Raw genomic sequence first — 24351 nt, 5'->3', positions numbered from 1 at the left:
TACTATTTATATTGCAAAAAACAGTACTTGATTCTCTTTCCAGAGAGAAGCTTTATTACTTTTAGGCTTTAAAGAGAAGAGAGAGTAAGTGGTTACCAAAATTATACTAAACAAGATTATATTTCTACTTTTAATTATAGTCGATGTTCTCACTGTAGGCCTTTTGGTAGAATAATAATAGTAGCACTTACATAGTGACTCTTTTGTGCCAGACACTATTCCAGGTGATAGATACAGATATATTTAATATATGTATAAATACATATATGCTTAATCTATACCACAACCATGTAAGGTTAGTATAACTATTATTTCCATTTTATGGACATAGAAATGAGGCACCAAGGACACTCAGGAGTAAGTGGCAGAGGTAGGATTTGAAACCAGTCATTCTGGTTCCAAAGTCTATGCCCTGCCTCCTAAAATACAAATTGAATTTTCACCTTAACTCTGAAGAGGTTATAAAAATTTGACCTACGAGGTAAGTTGGTAAAGTGAACTAGCTCCTGTGATCTTAGTCTAGACTCTACGTGAGAGATGATGGCAAGCCAGAGAAGGGACTCCTGTCCTGCCCTGGGCCATCAGACCAGGTACTGAGACAGATCCAGATAAACCCCAGGGCAAGAGCTTCAGGTCAGTGTAGGAACGGGGAGAAGAGAAAGGCACTGGAGGCAGGCCAGCTGTGTCAGTAACAAGAATCACTATGGTGTAAGGGCACCTGGGTGGCTCAGTCGGTTAAGCGTCTGCCTTCGGCTCAGGTCATGATCCTGGAGTCCCAAGATCGAGCCCCGCTTCGAGCTCCCTGCTCAGCGCGGAGTCTGCTTCTCCCTCTGCCCCTCACCCTGCTCATGCTCTCTCTCTCTTGCTCTCTCATCCTCAAATAAATACAATCTTTAAAAAAATTGTTTACAAAAAAAAAAGAATCACTATGGTGTGAAAAGGAATGGCCTTGGGCCCAGCAGCTCCTGGTGCATCACCAGAGATGCTCAAATATGAAATTGGTCTCTTATCAAATAGCTAGTTCACCATCGCTGAAGACTGGTGGGAATGTTGCAGAGGGGAGTCAGCGGATGGGGCTTAGAGTAGTGCAGAATACCCCAAGACGTTGAACACTTATGATAGCTATGAAGCCAAGGGACCCATCCCTGGTGATTTGCTCTGGGAAGGGCCTGGTTTTCTGTACTGTTACCAGGCGCTTCCCAGTGATCCTGATGTGGACATTCCTCAGAGTGGTGTTCGGCAATCACCAGACTAGGCTCATCTATATGATTCTGCCCCACTTGATGGTTTATAATTCTGTGAACCTCCATAGGCAGTAGGGAACCACCAAGATTTCTGAGCAATTGTGACAGGAGCTATTTTTTAGAAAGGTCAGTACAGCTGCTCTGTGCAGGGGTGACTGAGGCGGGTAGGGCAGGAGACCAGGAAATCACTGTGTTGGGAACGAAATCATGTAGGCCTTGAAAGCCTGAACTAAGCTGGTGTCAGTGGCAAGGAAGAGGCAGGGGGAATTGGGAAGAAAGCGAGAGGTTCTTATGGCCAAGGCGTACTTCTGCAAAGACCTATGTCCCAAGATACAGACTATTAATCTACCAAAAGGGTTTTTTGAAACACAGCCTATTCAAACCCCGAGGACTGCATACATAGGCAAATGCAGTGTTGAGCATAGATGGATGACAGCTATACATGAAACACTTAAAAATTATGCAGGCACGTCTCTGAGCCCTCAGATTATAAATTGCACAGCCACATAATTCAGCCAAATGGGTGATCCGTGAGCACTTTGACCCATCTGATAAGCTTTCTGGTTGTTCCGGTGCTTTGTTTGTTGCTTGTCTTTTAAATTCCTCCTTTAAGTGAAATTAAGTTGAATATACCAGTTTGGAGACAGGAGAGAGGTGTGAGCTAGGGACAGAAATTTCAACGTTACCTAGGTACTGATGGAATGTACAGCCGTGGGACAGAGAGGAGGTGGCCCAGGGAGTGGGTGTGGCTAGACAAGAGAGGTGGATGGAGCACTGAGCCCTGAGCACACGGGCCCTCAGAGGACACCAAAGAGAAGTATGTCCAGGACAGAGATCCAGGCGGAAAATCAGGAAAGTCTGATGCAAGCGAAGGCATGAGTGAGGGAGGGAGCGAGTGAATGAATGAACAAACAAATGAGAACAAGCCAGGGCTCTTGAGCTTTGGGGACCCTACCTTTATGATTTGAAATGTTCTACATCATGTGGATGGCTTTGCTGATGCGGCTTTACAAACCGGTCTCCTAGGCTGGACTCTTCAGCCTCCTCAGGAGCCGTTTTATGAGGCTTAGTGCAGTCCTCGGTCCACTGGTCTCTCAGGCATTCCCTTGCTTTGGCTTCCCTTTGCCAATATCTCCATGCATCTGGTATACATCTTTGAGGCTGCGGAATTTACGAAGACTTTTATTCACCTGCAGTAAAAAGCTCTGGCTGCATGGACAGTGAATGCAGTTCGGGTGGCACGTAGCCCAGGCAGGCTCTGGGCTCTTCTGACTTGCCAGGCATCTGACTTGACTCATAGGTCTCATACAGTTGGACAGTCGTGGATTGCTTTTTGGACAGTAAGTCCTTACTGCCCCCATTTTACAAATTGGGCCCCGATAGGCTAACAACCATGGGCAAATTTTACATAATTAGAATGTATAAATATAGACACTCTTTGGGGCAAATCTTAGTAACTGTGGAGACATGCCTGGTCCACAGGGTTATAAAGCAGTGTCTTCTCTAGGAACTAGAAGCATCATTTATCCATGCCTTCCAGGCATTTTGTGCTCAGGCTTGCCAAATGAAAAAATTTGAATAAAGCTAATTCCACTTACAAGATATGACTCTGACATAGGGCCCCCAACTTTAACTCAACTGGCCATTTGCCCACTGGGCATCCTTAGGATGCATGTGTGCTCTAGAGCTGTCAGAAGCTGGATCAGTGAATGGTGCCAAGACCTTCCTGATACTGGGGAAAAGAAGTAAAGGATTTTATGACCTTCTTTATATTGCTGACAAGAAATCATATACAATTAAAACATCAAGAACACTGTTGATAATTTTGGAAGGGCCAGCAATACATGACTTTGGCCAAGATCTTATTAGTGTTGGAGAATAGTCAAATGCCACAAAAAATTGTTAAACGTGTTTACTTTTGACCACTTTGAGATTATGGACACATTTGCTTGATGTCACGTACACCAGAAAGAATGCATGCATTCTAGCATGCAAATTGGAGCCTAAAATAGCAAATTGTAGCATAAAATGGCTAGTTAAGAGTTCCTGAGGACTATTGCTCAGAGTTATTACAGAAAGTTTTAATACTTTTGTTCTCCTTTTTCCCCAATTATGAGGAATATATCAGCCATTATAAATAATTTTGTATTTTGCATTTTCTTATGAAATGCCAATTCATGACAATTTTATATTGATTTGGGAGTAATCCCAGAACCTCTGCCATTGCTTTGGACCCAGACTACTTTTTGGTTAATAGGTGTTACCTGTAGGCCCAGGTCCACCAACCCACCAGGCAGCACTTCCTGGCAAAGAAGAGTTTCCTATCCCCTGAGATGAGCACTGAGACATCATGAACACTGCACCCTACCTGTCAAAGTCCAAGGCACCTCCATACACCTCCTACTCGGGCGGGGGGGGGGATAGGCACTTGACCCCTAGTCCAATCATGTGATCTCAGTTGGATTCATTCACACTCCTGCAACACCTGCCCATACCCCAACATTTACCTGTTTTGGTTTCAAAAGGAAGTGAATGTTAATCCATTTTTTTTTTGTTTCTTTCTTCTTCAAAGCCCCTCCCCCCCACTGAGGTATTTTATCATATAATAATCCTCACCAACAGGGTCCAGATGCCTTTGGGAATCCATAAGCAAACCCATTCCTTACAGGCAAGAACAGGAATAGGGAAGGCTGCCCTGCTTCTCTTCCCCACCTCACTATACACCTGTGGATAGGTGAGACAGAAGAACCCCAGACCCCAGCACAAACTGTGCAGGGGACAGATCAGGATTGTCAAGAGGATGGTACGACCTTTGGATCTTTGGCACACAGAAGAGGCCCCCATAAAATGTTTCTTATTGTTGGCTAGGACCATCATGGGTAGCTCACCCAGAAAATAATGCTGATTTTATGGGCATATAGAGAAATGGAGACATACAGATATGTCTTTGGCAAGTGATAGAAATGAATGAGCTATACCAGCAAAGTGCTTCTTTCTGATCACCTTCCGGTTCAGCAAATTTGAGAAAAGCCAGAGGCCATATGCCAGGTTGGAAGAGAATGCTTATGAGAAGTAAAATCAAGAGATTGGATGTTTTTATGACTTTCTAAAGCACCAAACTTACTAGTGAGGAAGTGAAAACAATTAGGGTTTAATAAAGGGTTTAATTTAATAAAACAGTTAATACATCAAATGTAAATGAGTTCCCTATGCCCCTTGTGTAAGGGCGTGGGTAACTGATTAATAGTAGCATACTGAAGAAAGCAGGAAAAGCTAGACAGGCAGGTGGCAATTCCTGAAGCAGCTCTCTCACGTTGGTAGCAATGCTACATTTTGCCTGACAGTCAGTGTATCCTTGATGAGTGGCAGTGGTTATACACAGGTAGCTGGTGTAATGCTAATAATCGCTCCTATTTACTAATTGTTAGCCACGTGACAGGCGCTGCGCTAAGCCCGTTGCATGCACCACCCACTGCATCCCACAACCCTACGAGGAAGGAACTAGTAGCACCCCTTTTTATAGCCAACACCACCAAGACTCAGGGAGGCCAGATGATGTGCCGAAGGCAACAGGGTCTGTCTGACTCCAGACTCGAGCTCTCACCCCCTCCCCTAAGCTGGAAGAGTAACAGTACGAGGACGCCTTGAAATAGAGAGGAGGACAAATAGAATTGTATCACAGACTAAGAGTTCAGGAAAATTCTGTTTTGTGAGAGAAAAGCTAGGGAGATTAATAATAGCTCTCAACCAGGCCTTCTGTATTCTTCTTGCCTTCAGGATGCCTAGGTATCTCCTGTTCAAGATGACCGTCTGGTGGCATGTCAGTCTGGGCTGGTTTGAGCTCAGTTGACCAACAGCGTTCAGTGAACTTCACCCAGAGACCAATTCCTGTACCTTGACCAAGCTCTGTACCTCTGTTGCCCATCCAGAGGTGCAAGTCCTAGTGAGGCCCAGGGAGGGGCCAGGGATGGCTTGACCCAAACCTTCCTCCTACTGGAAAATCCTGTCTTCCAGGAGACTGAAACGGAACTCCAGCTTTGCTTGCAGGAGAGCAGGCCTTTCTGTGGGTCCCACAGGGCTGGTCCGGGAAAGGTGATATGCCCCAAACCAGGCAATAGCAACAACAGAGTTAAAAAAGAAAATCTCTGGGTTGAAATAAGTGTGGGAGATAGTGGGTTGAGCAAACATAAATATTTCTTTAAGAAGTGGCTTTATAAAAACGAAGTATATTATACAAATACATGTCATTACTTGATACTGATTTACAAAAAAAAAAAACAGGTGAAGCCCAAGGAATTGATGAACTACATTGATATAAGTGATATTCTTTAAAATTTACCGCTACAATTAAGAAAGGAGAGTATAAAAGCTTTAAGAGGTCAGAGCCACTGCCTTGCACGCTTCAACTTTAGCTAGAAACTTGGCGGTGCAGACGGGGAGGTAGCATCCATTCTCTGTCTCTCCCTCCCTCCTTAATGGCTTCACCTTCTGTGATATTATCTTACCTTATCTGGGTTTATAGCATTTGCATTCTGTCTTGTGACCAGAAATAACACAGTTACTTAGTTTCTATTTCAGTGGAACCTGGGTGTCACCTCCATTCTTTGCTCCACATTTTCTCCATTCTAAGTTCTTTACGTCCGTTCTTTCCCTGGCTTGTCTGGAATGTGTAAGTCAACAGCTTGTTAACCAAAGGTTCCTGGAGGCTACACACAGAGAATGCCTGCATGTTTGACCATGTCTCTGCTGCCTGTCATCTTGAAGGACAACGTGACTGGGTCGAAGAGTCTTGGTTTACAACTCTGTTCACCTCAGAACTTCGTAGACATTGCTCGACTGCCCCTTGCTTTGAATTTGCTAGGAATTCCGAGCCTGGTCGGAATCTTTACTTGCCCAAGGTGAATTCTGGATGCCCTTAGAATTCTCTTTGTTTTTGTTTTTTTCAGTACTGAGGTTAAGTAATTTGCCAGGTTATGTATTGGCGTTGCTCTGTATCCTTTGTTTTCCTCGAACGTGGCATGTCCTTTTGATCTGGAGAAAAAGGACTTTTGTTATTTTAGAAAATTTTTCAACTATTAAAATTGAGTATTTTAATCTTCTATTTGCTTTGTTCTCTTGCTCAGGAACATAAATTATGTGTATGTGTTAACTATCCTTTGCCCTTGGTATCTGTTATCTTCCTTAAAATAATTTAATTTTGTGTGGATTCCTCATCCCTCCCTGCCACAGGCATGTGTCCATGCATGTGCGTTGTGTATGTGTGTGTGTTTTGTCATTCCTTCTAATGCAGTGTCTACTTCGGTGACGCTTCCTTTTCCTTTTTCTGTGTGTCTCCCGAGCCCACCGACTCTCTCTTCGTCTCCTTCTAGTGTGTTCTACCATTGCTTCCTTGAATCTGGTAACTCTCGCTGTGGCAAGGTCAGGCTGGCTGTCATTTCTTAAGACTCTGGTGAACCACCCGAGTTCTGAGGTCATCCCTCTTGTGATGTGTGTTCTTCACCTGCTTTTGCTTATGTCCCTTTCCTCCTTCAAAGTGTATTAATCTTTGAATTTGCAGTTTTCGTGCATAATACCTCTGTTGGTTCTACTCAGCATTTTACGCAGCTTTGAGTAGGGCCTGCTGCCGGCAGAAGAATAAAGTGGGAAAAGAATGATGATGGTGAAAATAATTAGAATAGTAGCTGATGCTTACGTGACACTTAACCTGTGCTAGACACCAACACCGCTCATTTCATACTCCCGACGACGCTCGTGAGGCGATGCTCTTAATAGGTCCACTTTGCAGATGAGGAACCCAAGGCATGGAGTGTTGAGGGAAGTTGTCCAAGGGCAGAGCTGGGATTGGAAGCCAGGGTCTGGCCACAGTCCGTGGGCTCCCGCATCCTCAGAGAATATCTCCTACTGCTGCCCCGGGCTCACAAAGGCCAGGTGAGTCATCTGTGCCATGTGCCTGCCGTTGCGGGGTCACCTGCTCCCCTCGGTCCCCATCAAGTCACCTCCAGCCTCCGGGTCCCGGGTCTGAGGCAATAGAAAGGTCAGGGCAACATAGTTACTTCTTCAGCTGCCTACCTGCTATTCCAGGATGCTGAGGTCGGGTCTCTTCTGTCCTCATCCCCACTTCTCCAGGGCCCAGCCGCATTCCCTGTTTTGTCACTTTAATCAAAGTGTAGGTAGATGTATTTTTTCAGGGCCGTTCCCCTTACCTTTGGGGAAATCTGTTGCCTTCCCGGCTCTCCGCTCACTCCCACGCCTTACTGGACAGTATCTGGGAAGCATCCTGCTTTGTCGGGCTTTGGAAATGGAGTCATTTCCCTTGTTTAACAGATTTTCCTTCTCTTCCATTTTTTTGTTTTGTTTTGGTGAGTTTGACAGGAGGGTAGTCAAGTTCAAATAGCTTCACGTGACCATCTTTTACCAGAAATGCTGCTGGGCTTGTTTGCCCTGCTGCTGGGTTGAATCCTGCCCTGTGGCCCCACGTTTGCTTTCCTTCTAGAACTAAGCACTCAGTGCCTGCTGTGCATCAGGTGCTATGATAGGTGCTGCGCTGCCCCAGGGAGCAAGACAGACCTGCTCCCTGCTCTGATGTCCCAGTATGGGGGAGAGAGACAGGCACCCAGAGAGGACATTGCCCAGGGTAGACATGGTGACTGCTTTCATCTGGTGGTCAGGAGCTAGGGAAGAGGGTTTCAAGCAGAGGAAGCCCCCAGTGCCATCAGGTTAGAACAGGCTTGGCAGGGTCACGTTTGAGGGACGTCCCAAAGCCCGGAGTGTCTGGACGGTGCACCCAAGGGGAAGAGGGTGTGCCCAAAGGGAGACCAAGTTGGAGAGGCCTCAGGGATCTGAAGAGGGTAGGAGTTAGGGTTTGGTTCTGAGCTGGAAGGGAGTCCAGTAGAGGGTTCTCAGCAGGGGATGGTGTCTCGGCCTCATTATGCTCCTGAGGGGAGAGTGGGTTGGAGTAGCACAGACGGGGAGCAGACTGTCCCCTTAGGAAGGAAGCCCAGGTTGGCCTGGATGGGTGCCGGCCATGGAAATGGCAAATGGTGGCGTGGACAGGCTTTGCTGAAGGGTTGGTGAGGCTGGGGGCATGGTCAGGGGGCGGCTCCTGGTGTCCCTGTGAGCCATGGGGGAATGCAGGTGCTGTGTGTGATGCTTCCTGCAGCTCTTGAATTCAGGATAAGCATTCCGGTGCAGTCTCTCTGGCCTCCCTGAGCGGTCTTTCCGTGCTGGACAGCGCCCGGGAGAGGGGCATGTGATACCCGTGTGCAGGTTACAGGCTTGACGGAAAATGAGCGGCTGGCCTGGCTTGGCCCTCCCCAGCATCCTTCTACTCAGCTTCTACTCAGCTTCCCATCAGCATAGGCAGGGCCCCAGGCTGTTCTGCTCCTGCTCCCAGTGTCTGCTGTTTGGGGTATTTGGTGGACCAGGAGGAAAAGGAAGATTCCCGAAGACTCCATTTTACTGATTATTTCTGGCTTCAGTCACCAAGGCTTGCTGGAGGGAGAAGGGAATTAAAGATTAAAATAAGTGCTGGGAGGAGCACCTGGGTGGCTCAGTCCGTTAAGCATCTGACTCTTGGTTTCAGCTCAGGTCCCCATCTCAGGATCCTGAGATCGAGCTCCCTGTTGGCTCTGCACTCAGCAGGAGTCTGCTGGGGCTTCTCTGCCCCTCCCCCCACTCTTGTGTGTGCACAAGCACTCTCTCTCTCTCAAATAAATACATTCTTTAATAAAATAAGTGCTGGGGGGCACCTGGGGGGCTCAGTCGTTAAGCGTCTGCCTTCGGCTCAGGTCATGATCCCAGGGTCCTGGGATCGAGCCCCACATCGGGCTCCCGGCTCAGCGGGGAGCCTGCTTCTCCCTCTCCCACTTCCCCTGCTTGTGTTCCCTCTCTCTCTGTCTCTCTCTCTCTGTGTCACATAAATAAATAAATAAATAAATAAATAAATAAATAAATAAATAAATAAAATCTTTAAAAAAATAAGGTAAAAAATAAAGTAAGTGCTGGGGTAATTAGCAGTCAGTATCTCTGTTGCGGCTGAGCAAGTTGGTCCTTCCCGGGGAAACAGAAATGAGCTGGTAACTGAAAGCCTCAGGGCTCATATTTCACCCCTTTACAGAAAGTCCGAGGCCTAAAATTTTTTTTTTTTTGAGAGAGAGAGAGCACGCATGTGCGCACTCATGAGCCAGGTGGGGGGGGGGTTGTTTAGGGGAGGGGGTTGGGGGAGTTGGGGAGGACGGGGATGGAAGGAGAGGCTTAACTGACTGAGCCACCCAGGCCCCCCATGGCCTAAATTTTAAAGTAGACCTTCCCAGAGGCAGCCGAGTCCTTGTCTCATGACTGGTAGAATCGCCTGCATTTGAGGAAGTCATCCCAGTGGCTTGGCATCATGAGGCAATTGTGTCTTCCTTCTTTAAAACTCAAATGGGTCAGGTACAGTTAACCCTTGACAACACAGGTTTGAACTATGTGAGTCCACTTCTACACAGATTTTTTTTTCAATAAGTACAGCACAACTGTAAATGTATTTTCTCTTCCTTATGATTTTCTTTATATTTTCTTTTCTCTGACTTGCTTTATGGAAGAATATAGCATATAATACATAGAATGTACATGCAAATATGTGTTAATTGTTTGTTGTTGGTATGACTTCAGATCAATAGTAGGCTATTAGTTGTTAAATTTGGGGGGAGGCAAAAGTTATATATGGGTGTTCAACTTCACAGGGGGTCTGTGCCCCTAACCCTCATGTTGTTTCATAGTCAACTATATAAGTTTTCCCAAGAAATACTTCCTCTTCCTGACATTTTGTTTATTTTTTCAAGACTTATTTTAGAGAGAGAGAGAGTGGGGGGGAGGGGCAGAAGGAGAGGGAGAGAATCTCCAGCAGACTCCCCGCTGAGGCAGAGCCCGATGTGGGGCTTGAAGTGGGGCTCAATCCCAGGACCCTGAGATCACAACTCAAGCTGAAATCAAGAGCCGGCTGCTTAACCAACTGAGCCACCCAGGTACCCCCTGAAATTTTATTTTTTTAAACTTTTTTTCTTTAAATAGGCTCCACGCCCAATGTGGGGCTCCAACTTACAACCCCAAGATCAAGAGTCACATACTCCACCAACTGAGCCAGCCAGGAGCCCCCTCTTCCTGACATCTTAATGATAATTTAATACACAGTAGATTATTACTCATATTATTTGGCACAAACATTGGGAAGGACACATTCATAGGACACACGCTCTGTAGTAAGTAAGCATTATCCCAGACCTTGTATACTCTTTTCTCCTTTAAACTTGTCCCATTTTACAGATGAGAAAACTGAGCCTCAGGTAAAGTAACAAGCCAAGTCACAGAGCTCATACAGGGCCCAGCGAGTCAGGGTTTGCATTGTCTGCACACCCTGGGCGGTGGTGGTGGCCTGCGAGTGTCCCAGTGGGTGACATATGACTCATGGTGGTGAGTTGGATGGGAGGAACACTCTTCAAGCACCCCCTCTGTAATCCAGTGAATCCAAAACACTGAGTTCATCAGCGGCTTGTTCATGGACAATTTTTAAATTATGCAGCTATTAAATTCCCACCCGAAGCTTAGAGAGATTAAGAAATTTACCCAACATCACACAGCTCATAAAACCCTAAATCCTGGAAGATTAAGACCAATACTTGCTAACACTTCAAGCATGTGGCTTATATGGCTCTATGATAATTTAGGGAGGATGATCTGTGCTTTCTGAGGATTTCGAAGAAAAAGTTATTTTAAAAGTATAACAATATTGTAATGATGCTGTATGGACATGAAAGAAGAAATGTTTTAAAAATGATCCCCGTCCTGAGCCTAACCACCCTAAAAATAACGTACTTTTATTTTTCCATCTCCTTTTGGTGACTGGCCATATTTATGCACACTTTATATAATTATCATCAAGGCAAAGATTCAGTGGTATTTTCTGGTCATTTCATTAATCATTGTAGCATTTTTCAGTGTTGCTACATTTTCTTCATTATGCCCATTTTATTGATAAACTAGGATTTTCTTAGAAAGCCTTTAGTTTATTTCTCAGTTTTTCTCTCCTCTCTCCTTCTGCCTCACTAGCCTCCCTGCCCTGTGATTTCACATGATCCCGGCTGATGTTAAGGGTGGTGATCCGAAATGGGCCCCAGATGAAATTGGACTGAAGCCATAAAATTGTGGTTTGGGTTTTTTTAAAACAAAGTCAGAATTTGGGGGTGGGGGAGCCTTCTCACTTTTCAAACATGAGACTTGCTCTCCCTTCTCCCACCATTAGCTTTTGCCAAGCATCAGCCTCAGCCAAGTTCTGCTAACAGAGCCGTGCTGCCTGCTATCCCTGCTAATGGAAAAAGCAGTGTACCCTGGTTGCCCGGGCTACCCCTCCAGTGTGCTTTAGGTATTAGGTGCGGGCTGGGAGCACTTAAAAATAAATCAGCCAGGTCAAGGCAAACATTAATCCTTGCTCCAGAGCTTGTTATTTTTTTTAAGTTAATGAGCTGGAGCAGAAGCAATAGAATGTTCGTATTCTAAAGCCCCCAGTGAGCTGCAGGTCAGATGGTGTATTTTTTGACCTAGTGGGTGGTCGAGGTACCGAACGGCATGCAGGACACCTTGGAGTTTCTGTCCCGCAGATCCTAGGTTGGCCAATAGAACCGAGCTCTTCTGTTGATTCACTCTCCCCCGCAGTGAGCTCTTGGGTCGCTAGTGGGTGTCATTTAAAGATTTGGACTTCTGGGGGCTCCTGGGTGGCTCAGTCGGTTAAGCATCTGCCTTCTGCTTAGGTCCTGATCCCAGGGTCCCGGGATAGAGCCCCACATCTGGCTCTCTGCTCAGTGGGGAGTCTGCTTCTCCCTCTTCCTTCTGCTCCCCCTGCTTGTGCTCTCTGGATTACTGTCTCTTTCTCAAATAAATAAAATCTTTAAAAAAAAAAAAAGATTTGGACTTCAGCTCTCAGGAAGTTGACAAATACTTATTTCTGAAGCACTGCACTAGGGGTCCGGGAAGGTGAACGAGCTTTGGGGCCCGGTGTCAGCTCTAGGGGCTTGCAGTCGAGTGGGAGAGCTCTAAACTCGAGAAGGCAACAGTTCGGGTGGCACGTGGGTACTGCAGGGCTTACAGAACTGTAGGGGAGTGAAGGCTCCTAGGGCTGGAGAGTCAGGAGGAGTTTCATTCACTTGTTCAACAAGTATTTATTGAGCTGGGAACATCATAATGGGCTTTTGTCAAACTGCATTTGAGTCTAGGGGAAGGCAGATGGCAAGACGGTGATTTCAGAAAGTAGGATTAAAAAAGACGAAAAGAAGATCTGGAGAAAGGGTTTTCCAGGCTGAGGGAATAGCCAGTGCCAAGGCCCTGAGGCAGCAGGAGCCCAATGTGGGAGGGTTGGCACGAGGGCCCCTCTCTGCCTTCAGGTCTCGGCTGCAACATCTCACCAGAGAAGCCTTCTCTTCATCCTCTCTCAAATAGCACATTACGTTTCACTTGCCTCCCCCATACCCTGCTTTACTTTTCTTGTTGGTATTCATGACATGATTTTATATTTTATATTCATTTTTTGTTTGCTTACTTGCTGTCCCCAGCTAGAAAGTAAACTCTGTGAGATCTGGGACTTTGTTCTGTTTATCCCTATTCCTCAGGTGCCTAAAATATTGCCTGGCACAGAGTAAGTACTTAGTGAATACTTGGATGGCCGAGTGAAAGGTTCATGTGGTTGAGCATAGAGAACAAGGGAGACAGAGGTACAAGATTCAGAGGAGGGCATAGGTGGGAAGGAGGATACGCCAAGCATTTATGAGGGAATTGTGTAAGGTCTCTTTAGGGACCGTGCAAAGACAAAATGCACAGGGGCATAAGAAATCATCTAGAAGGCAAACCAAAGAAGCTTCAGTGGAAATGAGAGAGAACATTAGCCCTGTAGTAGAGGTACCTACTACATTGATCCTTTCTCTTTTCCTCCCTCTCGCCCTCCTTTCCTTTCTCCCTTTTATTTTTCTTTTCACATTTGTTGAGCACTTGACCATGTTCCAAGCTCTGTTGGCCCCAGAGATACAAAAGAGGAACAAAGCATGGTGGGATATTTGACTTCAGAGGGAGCAGTGGTCCATCCCAAAGATTTGGAAGGAGAGATTCAAATGACACCAAAATGTAGGGAACTGAATTATTTGGACAGAAACTCGTATGTGTGTTCCTAGCTTTTCTTGTTGCTCCCAGCATTAACACTGACATCTGGTAATTGGCTTAAAGATTATAGTTCTAGGAGTTCGTGTCTGACTCGCTAACGCTGATGGATGTGTATATATTTATATAACTGAGAGCCAAATAATTATTTTAAAGAATTAACATAGCAGTTGGCAAATAAGATCAATGTAAACATGACGAAGTTGATTCACATGGATTTAATGAAAAGACTATATAAAGATAATAGAAATACTTGGGCTTACCAGGGGAAGAATGTGTTTGTGTGTGTGTCAACCTCTTTGATGGGGCTTCGCAGGAAAAAGAACCATGTTGTCTCATTTCCTTCCCCTCAGGAATAATCCCGGCTAATGGGAAGGTGAACGTGACTGTCAAATTCAAACCATTCCAGTATGGGATTGCGCAGATAAAAATGCAGCTGTGGATCTCACAGTTCAACTCTCAGCCATATGAATGTGTCTTCACCGGAACGTGCCATCCCAACATGGCTTTACCGTATGGCTGCTTTGGAATGTCTTTGTTTCTTCCTAAAACTTTGTAAAAAAGATCCGAGCCTCCATGTCTTCCATTCTGTCTTTCTTTCTTGTAACAGAATGCCCTCCAAACCATACTTAAAATGATGAACTTTCAGAAAATACTCTTTAAAATATAACAATAATGCATAGAATAGCTCTAGGCTTATAGCAGTGTGTTGTTCCTGCCAAGAGGGGAAGAGATGACCAAGAAAAGGTGGATGGAGGGATACTTGCCTTCCCTGATTACTGCTGCTGTGCTGGTTGAGTTTTGACCATATGTATGTATTATATATATGTATATTACATATATGTATATATATGACCATATGTATTACGTTCTTTCAAATTTATTTTTTTTAAGATTGATTTATTTGAGAGAGAGAGAGAGTGAATGTGCACAAGCGGGAGGGGCAGAGGGAGAGGGAGAGACAATCTCAAGCAGACTCCACGCTGAGCACAGAGCCCGATGCAGGGCTCTGTCCCATGACCCCGAGATCACGACCTGAGCCAAAATCAAGAGTCAAATGCTTAACCAACTGCGCCACCCAGGCGCCCCCACTCTTTCAAATGTAAGTCATAGGACAGGAATAGCATAACTGTTTTCAAAATTTCGATATAACATTCTACTTAGTTACAATTAACTGAGTGCCTGCTGTATGCCATGTCCATTGCAAAGCCCCATGGGACACAGTCTGCACTCTGAGGATGCTCACAGCAGAGGAGCCTGAATCAGTCATGGATCACAAGTGACTTCGATGCAAGGCAAAAATGAGAATGTGCCACATGGGAGGTTTTGTTGGGTTTTTCTTTTTTAAGAATCCCCAGCATTCAAGTCCATGTAAAGGTGTGAAATGGGATTAAGTTTTACTTCATAACAAATTTTTTCCGAACTCCAATTTCTATATGAATGTGAGCTTGTATTTTTATATCCCAATGTACCTGGTTAAAGTGATAAGTTTTTCCCAATATGCATGAGTCTTATAAAAGCTAAAGGAAAACTTGTCACGGTATCAATCCTAATCTTGAAAAATCCTTACAAATTTTTGAAAATGATAAAGAAATAGCTGGCTATTCCTTTTCTCCCCTCACACATAGATACACATCACATATTAACCTCATTAGGCATATTAAAAGTAGAGTATATCAAAATATGAACTAACTCCATGACTTATTATATATTTATATCATGATCTTCCTAAAAATTCAAAGCAGCCTAAATCAACTATGGGATGTTAGTGTGGCCTGCTGAACTCAAATCCTGCAGGTAACCATAGGAGAAATAAAATCATCCTGGCAATAAACAAGTAGCAGTGGCTATAAATAAAAGACAGTAGTAATTTTTCTGGTATTTTCTGGCCAAGAAAATGCAGTTTGCCATGTCACATCATATGCGTGGTGTACAAATGACTTTCTTAAAGACATCACCTGAGTGGGATTTTTGCTTCCCACAGACACGTTCTTAAATACACAAGAGCGTTGTATGGAAGAAGCACCACGCAAATGCAGACATCCGCTCTTTCTAAACTATTATGTTTGGATCACCCAGCCAGAGTTTAATATCTTATTTAGTGCACTTTTGATGTTTTCAAGGACTCCGTCTCAAGACCTGCATGTCTCCCCAGACTGCAGACTAGTACTAGAACATATGAGTTCCACCGTCTAGGAAAAAAATTACCCTGGCCACGGTGTTCTCTGAAAGTGTCACAGGTAGCTTTTTGTTGTTATTTCAGAATACAGTGCTCTACTGACTGAGCCAGCCAGTATTCCACCAGAATACGGTGGAACTTGCTGAAGTTCCACGAGTAACTCCTTATTAAAATGTATCACTTCCTTAGACCCCTTCATTTCTGTTGTCAGCATTAGATCCCTTAAGGAGCCTGTTTTGTTTTTTTTTTAACACCTTCAAAAATTTTTTGTTGTTCCCCAATATTTATAGCAGAGGTGATGTCAAAGTTCTGATGATATGTGGGTGCTGGACCACCTCTAGCTTCGTAACCCAGTGCCTCCGCCCTGCACACTACAGTCTGTCAGTCAGTGGGTATCTCACCAAAGGACACGTTCTCTCAGGTCGTTGACCTTTCAGGAGACTCTTCCATAGACGATGTTAAGTTTGAGATTGCTGGCATGTCCCCTGTGTTGTGCAGTGGGGTCCGTTCAGTAGGTGTTCAGCAAATGGTTTGTGACCATTAGAATGAATGAATGTTAGTGTATTCATATTTCTGTAATATCATGGACATACGTAATCCTGCAAAACTAGTGTTCACATATTCTCACTTAAAGAAATGCTTCATAGCATTGAACATGACGTAGTTCTACTACATCCCATAATAAACGACTCCAGGAGCTTCTGGAGGCAGGGTAGTAGCCCTGTCTGTGTGTCCATAAATGTCCAAAAACAGTTTTCAGTTGCAGAAAAGATCTCGAACATTAGTCTGAGTCACTTGGGCATAATCATTCTTTTACTAGGAACATACATCAGTGGAGGAATTTTTTTAAATGTAGTAGATTTAGCTATTGAAAACCAATAGCTGAGAAATGAATCACACTAGACCAGGAGAGCATTTTTCAGCATGTCATATGGTCCACTTGTTATGTTCTTTGAGAAGGTAAGGAAGAGCCACCATTGGTAGACGATTTTGGCATATATGATTATAGTCTGGTATACTAACATTACATTTATTTTAGTAGACCACTGTTTTAGCACACAGATTTATTTTCAGTATAGTTATAGTCATTAAATGGACTGAAAGTCATGATATTATCAGAAGGAACATAAAAATAGGAACCTTGTGGGACACCTGGTTGGCTTAGTCAGTAGAGCACGTGACTGTTGATCTCAAGGTTGTAAGTTCGAGCCCCATCTTGGGTGTAGAGATTACTTAAAAAGTCTTTAAAAAATAGGAACTTTGGGGCACCTGGGTGGCTCAGTTAAACTTCTGCCTTCAGCTCAAGTCATGATCCCGGCGTCCTGGGATCAAGCCTCGTGTCAGACTCCGTGCTCCACGGGGAGCCTGCTTCTCCCGCTCCCTCTGCCTCTCCTGCTCCCCCGCTTGTGCTCTCTCTCTGTCAAATAAATAAATAAAATCTTTTAAAAAAGTAGGAACCTTGAGTTGTTGGATTATATAGTAATTTAATATCTGTTTTAAACTATAGATTAGAAGAATTTGGAAGATTAAATGCTCTTTCTAAGAAAGTAGACGTTCCTCCAGGAAAGGCAATGACACACATACCTTTCCAGCGACCGCCACCAAAACGAAAGCCTCCGAAGATTAAGGTAACCTGGACGTTATGCTCAACGTGATAGAAAGAATGATAGAGAAACAAAATAATGAATTTTCCCTCCTGATTTTGCTCTCAGGAAATTGAATATCAGAACTTGAGATTTCCAGTAGATTTATCGAATCCATTTGCTGTGGCAACTGTTTTAAACCAAGAACCAGGAAAATTGAAGGTTAAAGAATTAAGAGAAGGTAACTAGTTGATCCATTGTAAATCAGCCACTGGCCGAATAGTGAAGAATTATTGCTTGACACATTTACTATTTATGAACAACAACAGCAAAACTCAGTTAGATGGCTGTTATGTTTTACCATTAGAAATGTGGTTTTCTCCAGGCACTTAGGTAGCTCAGTCATTAAGCGTCTGCCTTCGGCTCAGGTCATGATCCCAGGGTCCTGGGATCAAGCCCCACATCGGGGTACCTGCTCAGTGGGAAGCCTGCTTCTCCCTCTCCCACTCCCCCGGCTTGTGTTCCCTCTCTCGCTGTGTCTCTCTGTCAAATAAATAAATAAATAAATAAATAAATAAATAAATAAATAAATAAAATCTTAAAAAAAAAAAAGAAATGTGGTTTTCTCTTGGCAAATGCTTCTGATTTGATTACTGGCATAATCATTGTTTGCTCTTGCCCTCAGTTTTGGACCAAGGCAATGAGATTTCAAAAACAAGACAGATGAAGGAAGCACTCTTTGAACAGAAAGTCAGACAGGACACTGACGAAGAGATCGAAAATCACCTTAAGTGGTAAATATTGAACAATTATTTATATCAAGGGACAGTACAGTGTTTGTAGTAATGGCTTTTTATACAATGAGACACAATGAAATATAATTGTTTTTTGTGCCCTTTGGAAAGTTTGATTAATCCCTCTTCTCCCCTGGACCTTAGAAGTTTCCATTCGGCATAAATCACTGTGACCAAACCATGCTCTTTCCTAAGTGTGACCAGACAGTGGCAGAACTGGAGTGAACTGTGGGAGACGCCAGGACACTGCTCCCTGCTGGCCACTGCTGTCAGCACCCCGTCTCTCCCTAGGGGCCCTGAATCTCAACACCCTCCCCCCGCCCCCCCACCTCAGCCCCTGTGCCCCCGGCTGTCTGCCCCAGGCGCCTCTGGGGAGCCCAGCAGTGCAGGCTGGGGTGGGAGAGGCTCCAGGTGGAGGTTCCAGAACTCAGCTGTGAGACCTCTGTCTTGTGCTCCTGCAGTCAAAACGCAGCCCTGTCCCCAGGTTTTTACCGGTCATACCAGAAGTATCCGTGTGCACAGACTCCACTAAAGTAAACTTTAGAAACTCTTGAACCGAGCTAAAAAAGAGACTCTTAGAAAGAGTCTTGGAGAGGCCCCTTGCCTGTGCCCCACGCCGCACTTCCCGGACAGAGAGAACATGCGCCGACCTCCCGGGCCTTCACAGATGTCCCCCAGCCCGCCACCCTGCTTGCCCAGGGCAGTGTCCTTCATGTCTCACAGAAGCAACCTCTCTTTCCACAGCAGCCTCTGTTCCTGGTCTGGCCCTGGTTAGATGGGAAGTACTCCAAGTCACTGCAGATCATTTTTTAAAAATACTCTTTTCCCTATTGTAAAAAATGGCCACACTGTCTTTGTAGAAAACCCGAAAAAAATATATATTGTTTAAGTGGAGAAAAGGGAAACAAATCCGCTATAATGCAATGACCACTGCCAACACTGGGGTATTTCCTTACTTCTGTGCTTTGTAGCACGCCTGAAATCACAACCTCAATTCAGTTTTGAAGATTCTGTCGTTCACTGAATATTTTCTCCCGCCTTTTTGTGTCAAAAGATTTTTAAACCTGCCAGCAACACCCATATACACTTGACATCGATTCACTAGTTGTTGACATTATGCCACGTAGATTTCCCCTGTCTACACACACACACACACACACACACACACACACAAAGGCACACTTCACACACACCTGCTTTTGAAGCATTTGAAGGTAAGTTGCAGGCATCACGAAGCTTCGCTCTTAGAGACCTTAGCACGCAGCTCCTAAGGACATTCTCCAACATTAGCATCATCACTTCCAAGAAATCTAGCACTGACACCATACTATTAGAATCACTAGCCTATCTGCAGATTTACCAGGTTGTCTCAATAATGTCCTTTCTATCCGGGCTTTTTGTTTTTTGTTTTCAGAGAAGAATCCAGCATCCAAACAAAGGTCAGACCATTTGTATTTAGCTTCCAGGTCTCTCCAGGCTCCTTCAGTCAAACAGTTCTCCAGATACCCTCTCCCCTTTTAAAATCATAGCTACTGTTTATTTGGAACACGTGCCAGGCTCCGTGATCAATATATTACATACCAGAGTTTTCAAAACTGTGCTAAAGCTCACAAAGCACAAAAGTCACCATGTTAACCATTTTAAAGTGGACAATGCAGAAGTTTTTAGTGTATTCACAGGGTGGTGCAACCGTCACCACCATGCGACTCCAAAACGTTTGCATCACTCCAGAAGGAAACCCCATACCCATTTAGCAGTCACTCCCCATTCCCTGTCCCTTCCCAGCCCTTGGCGACCACCAATCTACTTTATATCTCTATAGATTTGCTCTATTTGCTTTATATCTCTATAGAACATTTAAAATAAATGGAATCATACATACGTATGTGGCCTTTTGTAACTGGCTTCTTTCATTTAACACGGGTTGAAGGTTCATCTGCATCATAGCATCTATCAAGACTTCATTCCTTTTTATGGCTGCATAAGATTCCATTGTACAGCCTACTACATTTTGTTTACCCATTTATCAGTTGACAGACATTTGGGTGGTTTTCACTTTTTGGCCATTGTGAAGAAGGCTGCTGTGAACATTTATATGCGAGCTTCTGTGTGCACACATCTTTTTAGTTCTCTTGGGTACATACCTAGGAGGGGAATTGCTGGGTCATATGGTAACTCTATGTTTAACTTTTTGAGAAACGGCCAGACTGTTTTCCACAGCGGCTGCACCATTTTATGCTCCCATCAGCAATGTACAAGGGTTCCAGTTGGTCCACATCCTTGGCAATGCCTGTTATTTTCCTTCCTTCTTATCATCATCATCATCATCATCATCCTAGTGGGTGTAATGTAGTACATCAGTCATTGTGGTTTTGATTCGCATTTCCCTAATGACTACTGATGTTGAGCATCCAGATTTTCTTTTACTCATAAATATTCAGCCTGCGTGGCTAGGAGAGAAGCTTCATTTTGTAGAACACAGTCTTCATCTCAGTTATGTTGCTGTAGTCTCTACAACTTCTCTCCCCCGTGGCCCTCCTCCAGTATCTCTGCACCTCCCTTCAGTTGTGGAGAATCTAAGCCACTCCGTCCCCCAACGGGCCATGGTATTCCGATGCGTTCTGGAAGCTGTTTTTTTTTCTCCCCAGGCAGGTGCACCTTGGTAGAGATCATATGTCTTTTAAATTTAGAAAAGACCTTACTGAAGAGCGGCAAAGAGAAGACACCAAATATAAGGTCAGAATCAATGCTAATTCGATGATGTTGATTGCACTAAATAGTTTGAATTCCTGCTATATGCAAGATGCCACATCAGAAGAAAGAACACAAAGTTATGTTGGGAGGGGAGGAGGCTGATGACAAGTTAATTGCTAACCGTAAATCAAGGCTAGCTGTAGATGTCACAAGAAACCTCTACTAAATATTGTGGGGAGTCAAAGGCCAGAGAGGAGAGAGAGCTCATCTGATTGGAAAGCTTCTTGGAAGACATGGTATAATTTTGGGAAAGGTAGTAAAGAGGACAAAGGTATTCAATTCAGAGGGAGGGGAATGCCTCAAATTCAGGCTGGAGTTCTGGGCGTGAGGTACACCTGTCCCATGATCTGCGGAGCATGAGAGTAAGAGGAACCCAAAGACAGAGACCAGGAGCAATGCCAGAGCCAGAGAAAAGTTCCAAGTCAGAGACACTCAAGGGTTTGAGCAGAGAGGGGGACAAACTGGTTGAGGGGAGGTGGCCACAGCTGGGTTGCCAAGGCAGCACCTGTGGATTCAGGGAGGGGTAGAGACGGGAGTGGTGGGACTGTGCCACACCCCCGGGCTCACCATGGCATGTGAGACCTTGTTCCCTGAGGGCAGGTGCAGGGGACACTGGGGACAGACCCATAGTCACTGAAGCACAGGACACACGTCAGCCAGAGGAGCTCGGCTTGGGCTTCCTGTCTCAGGGGCTCGGACTTGGTTGGTAGGACTTGCAGAATCATCTCGTGTCATATTAGTCTGCTTGGGCTGCTATAAAAGTACCAGACTGGGTGGTGTAAGCAACAGAAATGTATTTTCTCACCGTTCTGGCAGCCCAAGATCAAGGTGCATGATCTTCTAAGGGACATGAGGGAATGATCTCTCTTCTTGACTTTTAGACCATCTTTTCCCTGTGTCTTTACCTTCTTTTTTCTCTGTCCAGACTTCCTCTTATAAAAGACACCAGTCACATTGGCCTAGAGCCCACCTCATTTTAATTTGATTACACCTTCAAAAACTGTATCTTCAAACACAGTCACATTCTGAGCTAACTAGGGGTTAAGATTTCAACATATGAATTTTGGAGGGACATGGTTCAACCATAACACATATATTTAAGCTTAGGAGCATGAGCTTCCCATGCTCAGTGGCAGCATTGGGTAGGAAGGATTGGGGAAAAACATGTATCTTGTCAGATATAAATATATTTCTCATATAGAATACATTTTTCTTCCTAGATCTTCTTTCTGATTGGAGCCCAATCAGATATTTGGATAAATTTATCTTGCCTTTCTTTATTTGTTATAAGAGAGACGAAAGAATTAGTAAACCTTGGCACTTAGGGAAGGCACATATTAGATGGGCATTGAAATTTAGTTTGATTGTAGTTCTGTTTCTCTGCATTGGATTTTAAAAACAAAATATTGAGTTTTCTGTCCACCCCCCAATGGGATGATATTTTCTAACTATTCTAAAGATGAAGGTGACACAGACATGGCATGACCAGGTAGGTCAGTGTGACAGCGAAGTCTGGAATTGCCAGCATTTGGACGCCAGGCAAACCCAACTGTGTATTTGTTTCTCAAGTGTGTTTAACAAGTGCTCTTTGTAAGACTCTGTGCTAGTGAATGAGCCACCATCCCTGCCCTCAAGAAGGGCACAGTCCAGACGGGGCACAGAAACATTAAGAGAGGATTCAAAATGTGCCAAGTGCAGTGACTGAGGGGAAAGAAAGAGGGAGGATAAAATGGCTCCTAGGGGTCCAGCTGGGGTGTGCGCTGGCGATTTTATTTATTTATTTTTTAAGAGTTTGTTTATTTATCTGACAGAGAGAAAGAGCACAAGCAGGGGGAACGGCAGGCAGAGGGAGAAGCAGACTCCCCGCTGAGCAGGGAGCCGATGTGGGGCTCGATCCCAGGACCCCAGGATCATGACCTGAGCCAAAGGCAGATGCTTAATGACTGACCCACCCGGGCGCCCCTGTGCTGGTTATTTTAAATGAGATCCCAAATACCAAAGAAAGGGGAAGATGAAAAGTTCAACTTGGGATATGTTACATCTGGGGGCGGGGGCTGGAGGGCATCCAGGTGGCGGCTGCAGGAACAAGTGTACCTCAGCAGAGAGGTAGAGAGTAGAGCACAGAACAGCGCCGTGACCTGGGGAAAGTGAAAGGCGCGAGAAGCCGGTAGCTCAAGGTGGGAAAGCCAGAGAACCTCATGATTTGAGGGGAGAGCAGCAGATAGCGAAGGAGACAGAAGGGAAATGGTCAGGGAGGTCAGGAGAACTGGACTACACTAAAAAAGCAGATGGGGAGGGATCCAGGTTGGCTGGGCCTGAGAAGTACAGGGTGTGTTTGGCCACTTGGAAGTCCTTGTTTGCCTTAGCGATAGCAACCCCAGGAGAGAGGTGGAGGTAAAAAGCCAAGTGGCCAATGGCTCAAGGAATGCAGGGAAGTGAGTAGCTGGTTTCTTGAGAAGTTGAGATGACCAGGGGGTAAGAGTCAGAGCATGGACCATTAGAAGGGGATTTGACAGAGAAAGAGAGAGCACAAATAGGCAGAGTGGCAGGCAGAGGGAGAGGGAGAGGCAGGCTCTCTGCTGAGCAGGGAGCCAGACGTGGGGCTCGATCCCAGGACTCCAGGATCATGACCTGAGCCGAAGGCAGCCGCTTAACCAACTGAGCCACCCAGGCGCCCCTCAAGGAGGGGATTTCTAAGTTGGAAAACTCGAGAGCACTTGTATTCTAAAGGCAAAGGGCAGTCGCAGAGGAAAGGCCTGAAAAAGTTTGGGAAGACACCATGGTCAGAAGAGAAGATTGACCTTGAACAGGAGGAAGGACCATGGTGTCGTCAGGCTCACGTGCAGAGAGGGGGCCGTTGAAGGCTGCAGGTGGCCTTGTCCTTCTAGGTGCCCCTGGAGGCCAGGCCAGCTGCAGTGAGAGCCATGAGCAGGGACTAGAGAGAGGACTGCAGAGAGGAGCGAGCAGTCACAAGGGTACCCAAGGGCAGCAGAAAAGGAGTGGTCACGTCCTTAACATCACTCACTGGGCCCCTGAGCCCCAGTACAGGTGGAGCGCAAGTGTTGTAGAGACCCTATTCTGTGTGTCTGCGAGATCTCATCAGGCAGCTGAATCCTGGCAGGTGACCCAGTGGCAAGGAACACCCGGAGGCCCAGGCCATGTGGCAGAAAGCTGAGAAAAAAGAGCTGGGGAGGGGGGAGCGGAAGAGGGAGTGGGAGTTATAGCAGGATGATGGGAGATGGTCGTTGATAGTAAATTCCCAAACATTCATCATAAATAGAGTATTGATAAATATATAAGACCTCGCCCTCCTCTCTCTTCCAGCTAACAAGCTATTTGCCAATCCCTTCTTTAAGGTGCTTTATTTCATTTTATTTTATTTTTAGTGGTGGAGGTCTGGGTCTCTCCCCACAAAATCTGTCTTTTGAGTTAAGGTCCACAGTCTCAGACTCAGCTCCCTGATATGTGCAAATCAGAGCTAGACAGCTCACCACCTGGTGACAATCATACAACTCTCTTGTGTCTCTTGTTAATGTGGTGATCCGAATAGATTGCTTCCAGTTAAGTCTTTAAAAATGATTGCAAACAGCGTACATACAAGCCAAGCTAGATTTGGA

The 24351-nt window shown here is 45.1% G+C and overlaps 1 protein-coding gene across 1 annotated transcript in view; it reads left to right on the top strand.

The window, feature by feature from the left end:
* Positions 1-24351, top strand: part of CFAP221 (cilia and flagella associated protein 221) — an 86614-nt gene that overhangs the window by 31479 nt on the left and 30784 nt on the right. Inside the window, exons 7-11 of the mRNA XM_045868510.2 lie at positions 13778-13937; positions 17111-17231; positions 17316-17427; positions 17872-17980; positions 20629-20716. Coding sequence (XP_045724466.2) covers positions 13778-13937; positions 17111-17231; positions 17316-17427; positions 17872-17980; positions 20629-20716 — 590 coding nt within the window. The remainder of the gene's footprint in view (positions 1-13777; positions 13938-17110; positions 17232-17315; positions 17428-17871; positions 17981-20628; positions 20717-24351) is intronic.

The sequence above is a fragment of the Mirounga angustirostris genome, unplaced genomic scaffold, assembly GCF_029215605.1.
Source record: "Mirounga angustirostris isolate CCGP_5_RB_7025 unplaced genomic scaffold, mMirAng1.0.hap1 SCAF_3, whole genome shotgun sequence".
Lineage (NCBI taxonomy): Eukaryota > Metazoa > Chordata > Mammalia > Carnivora > Phocidae > Mirounga > Mirounga angustirostris.
This window is presented reverse-complemented; position numbering and strand designations above follow the sequence as displayed.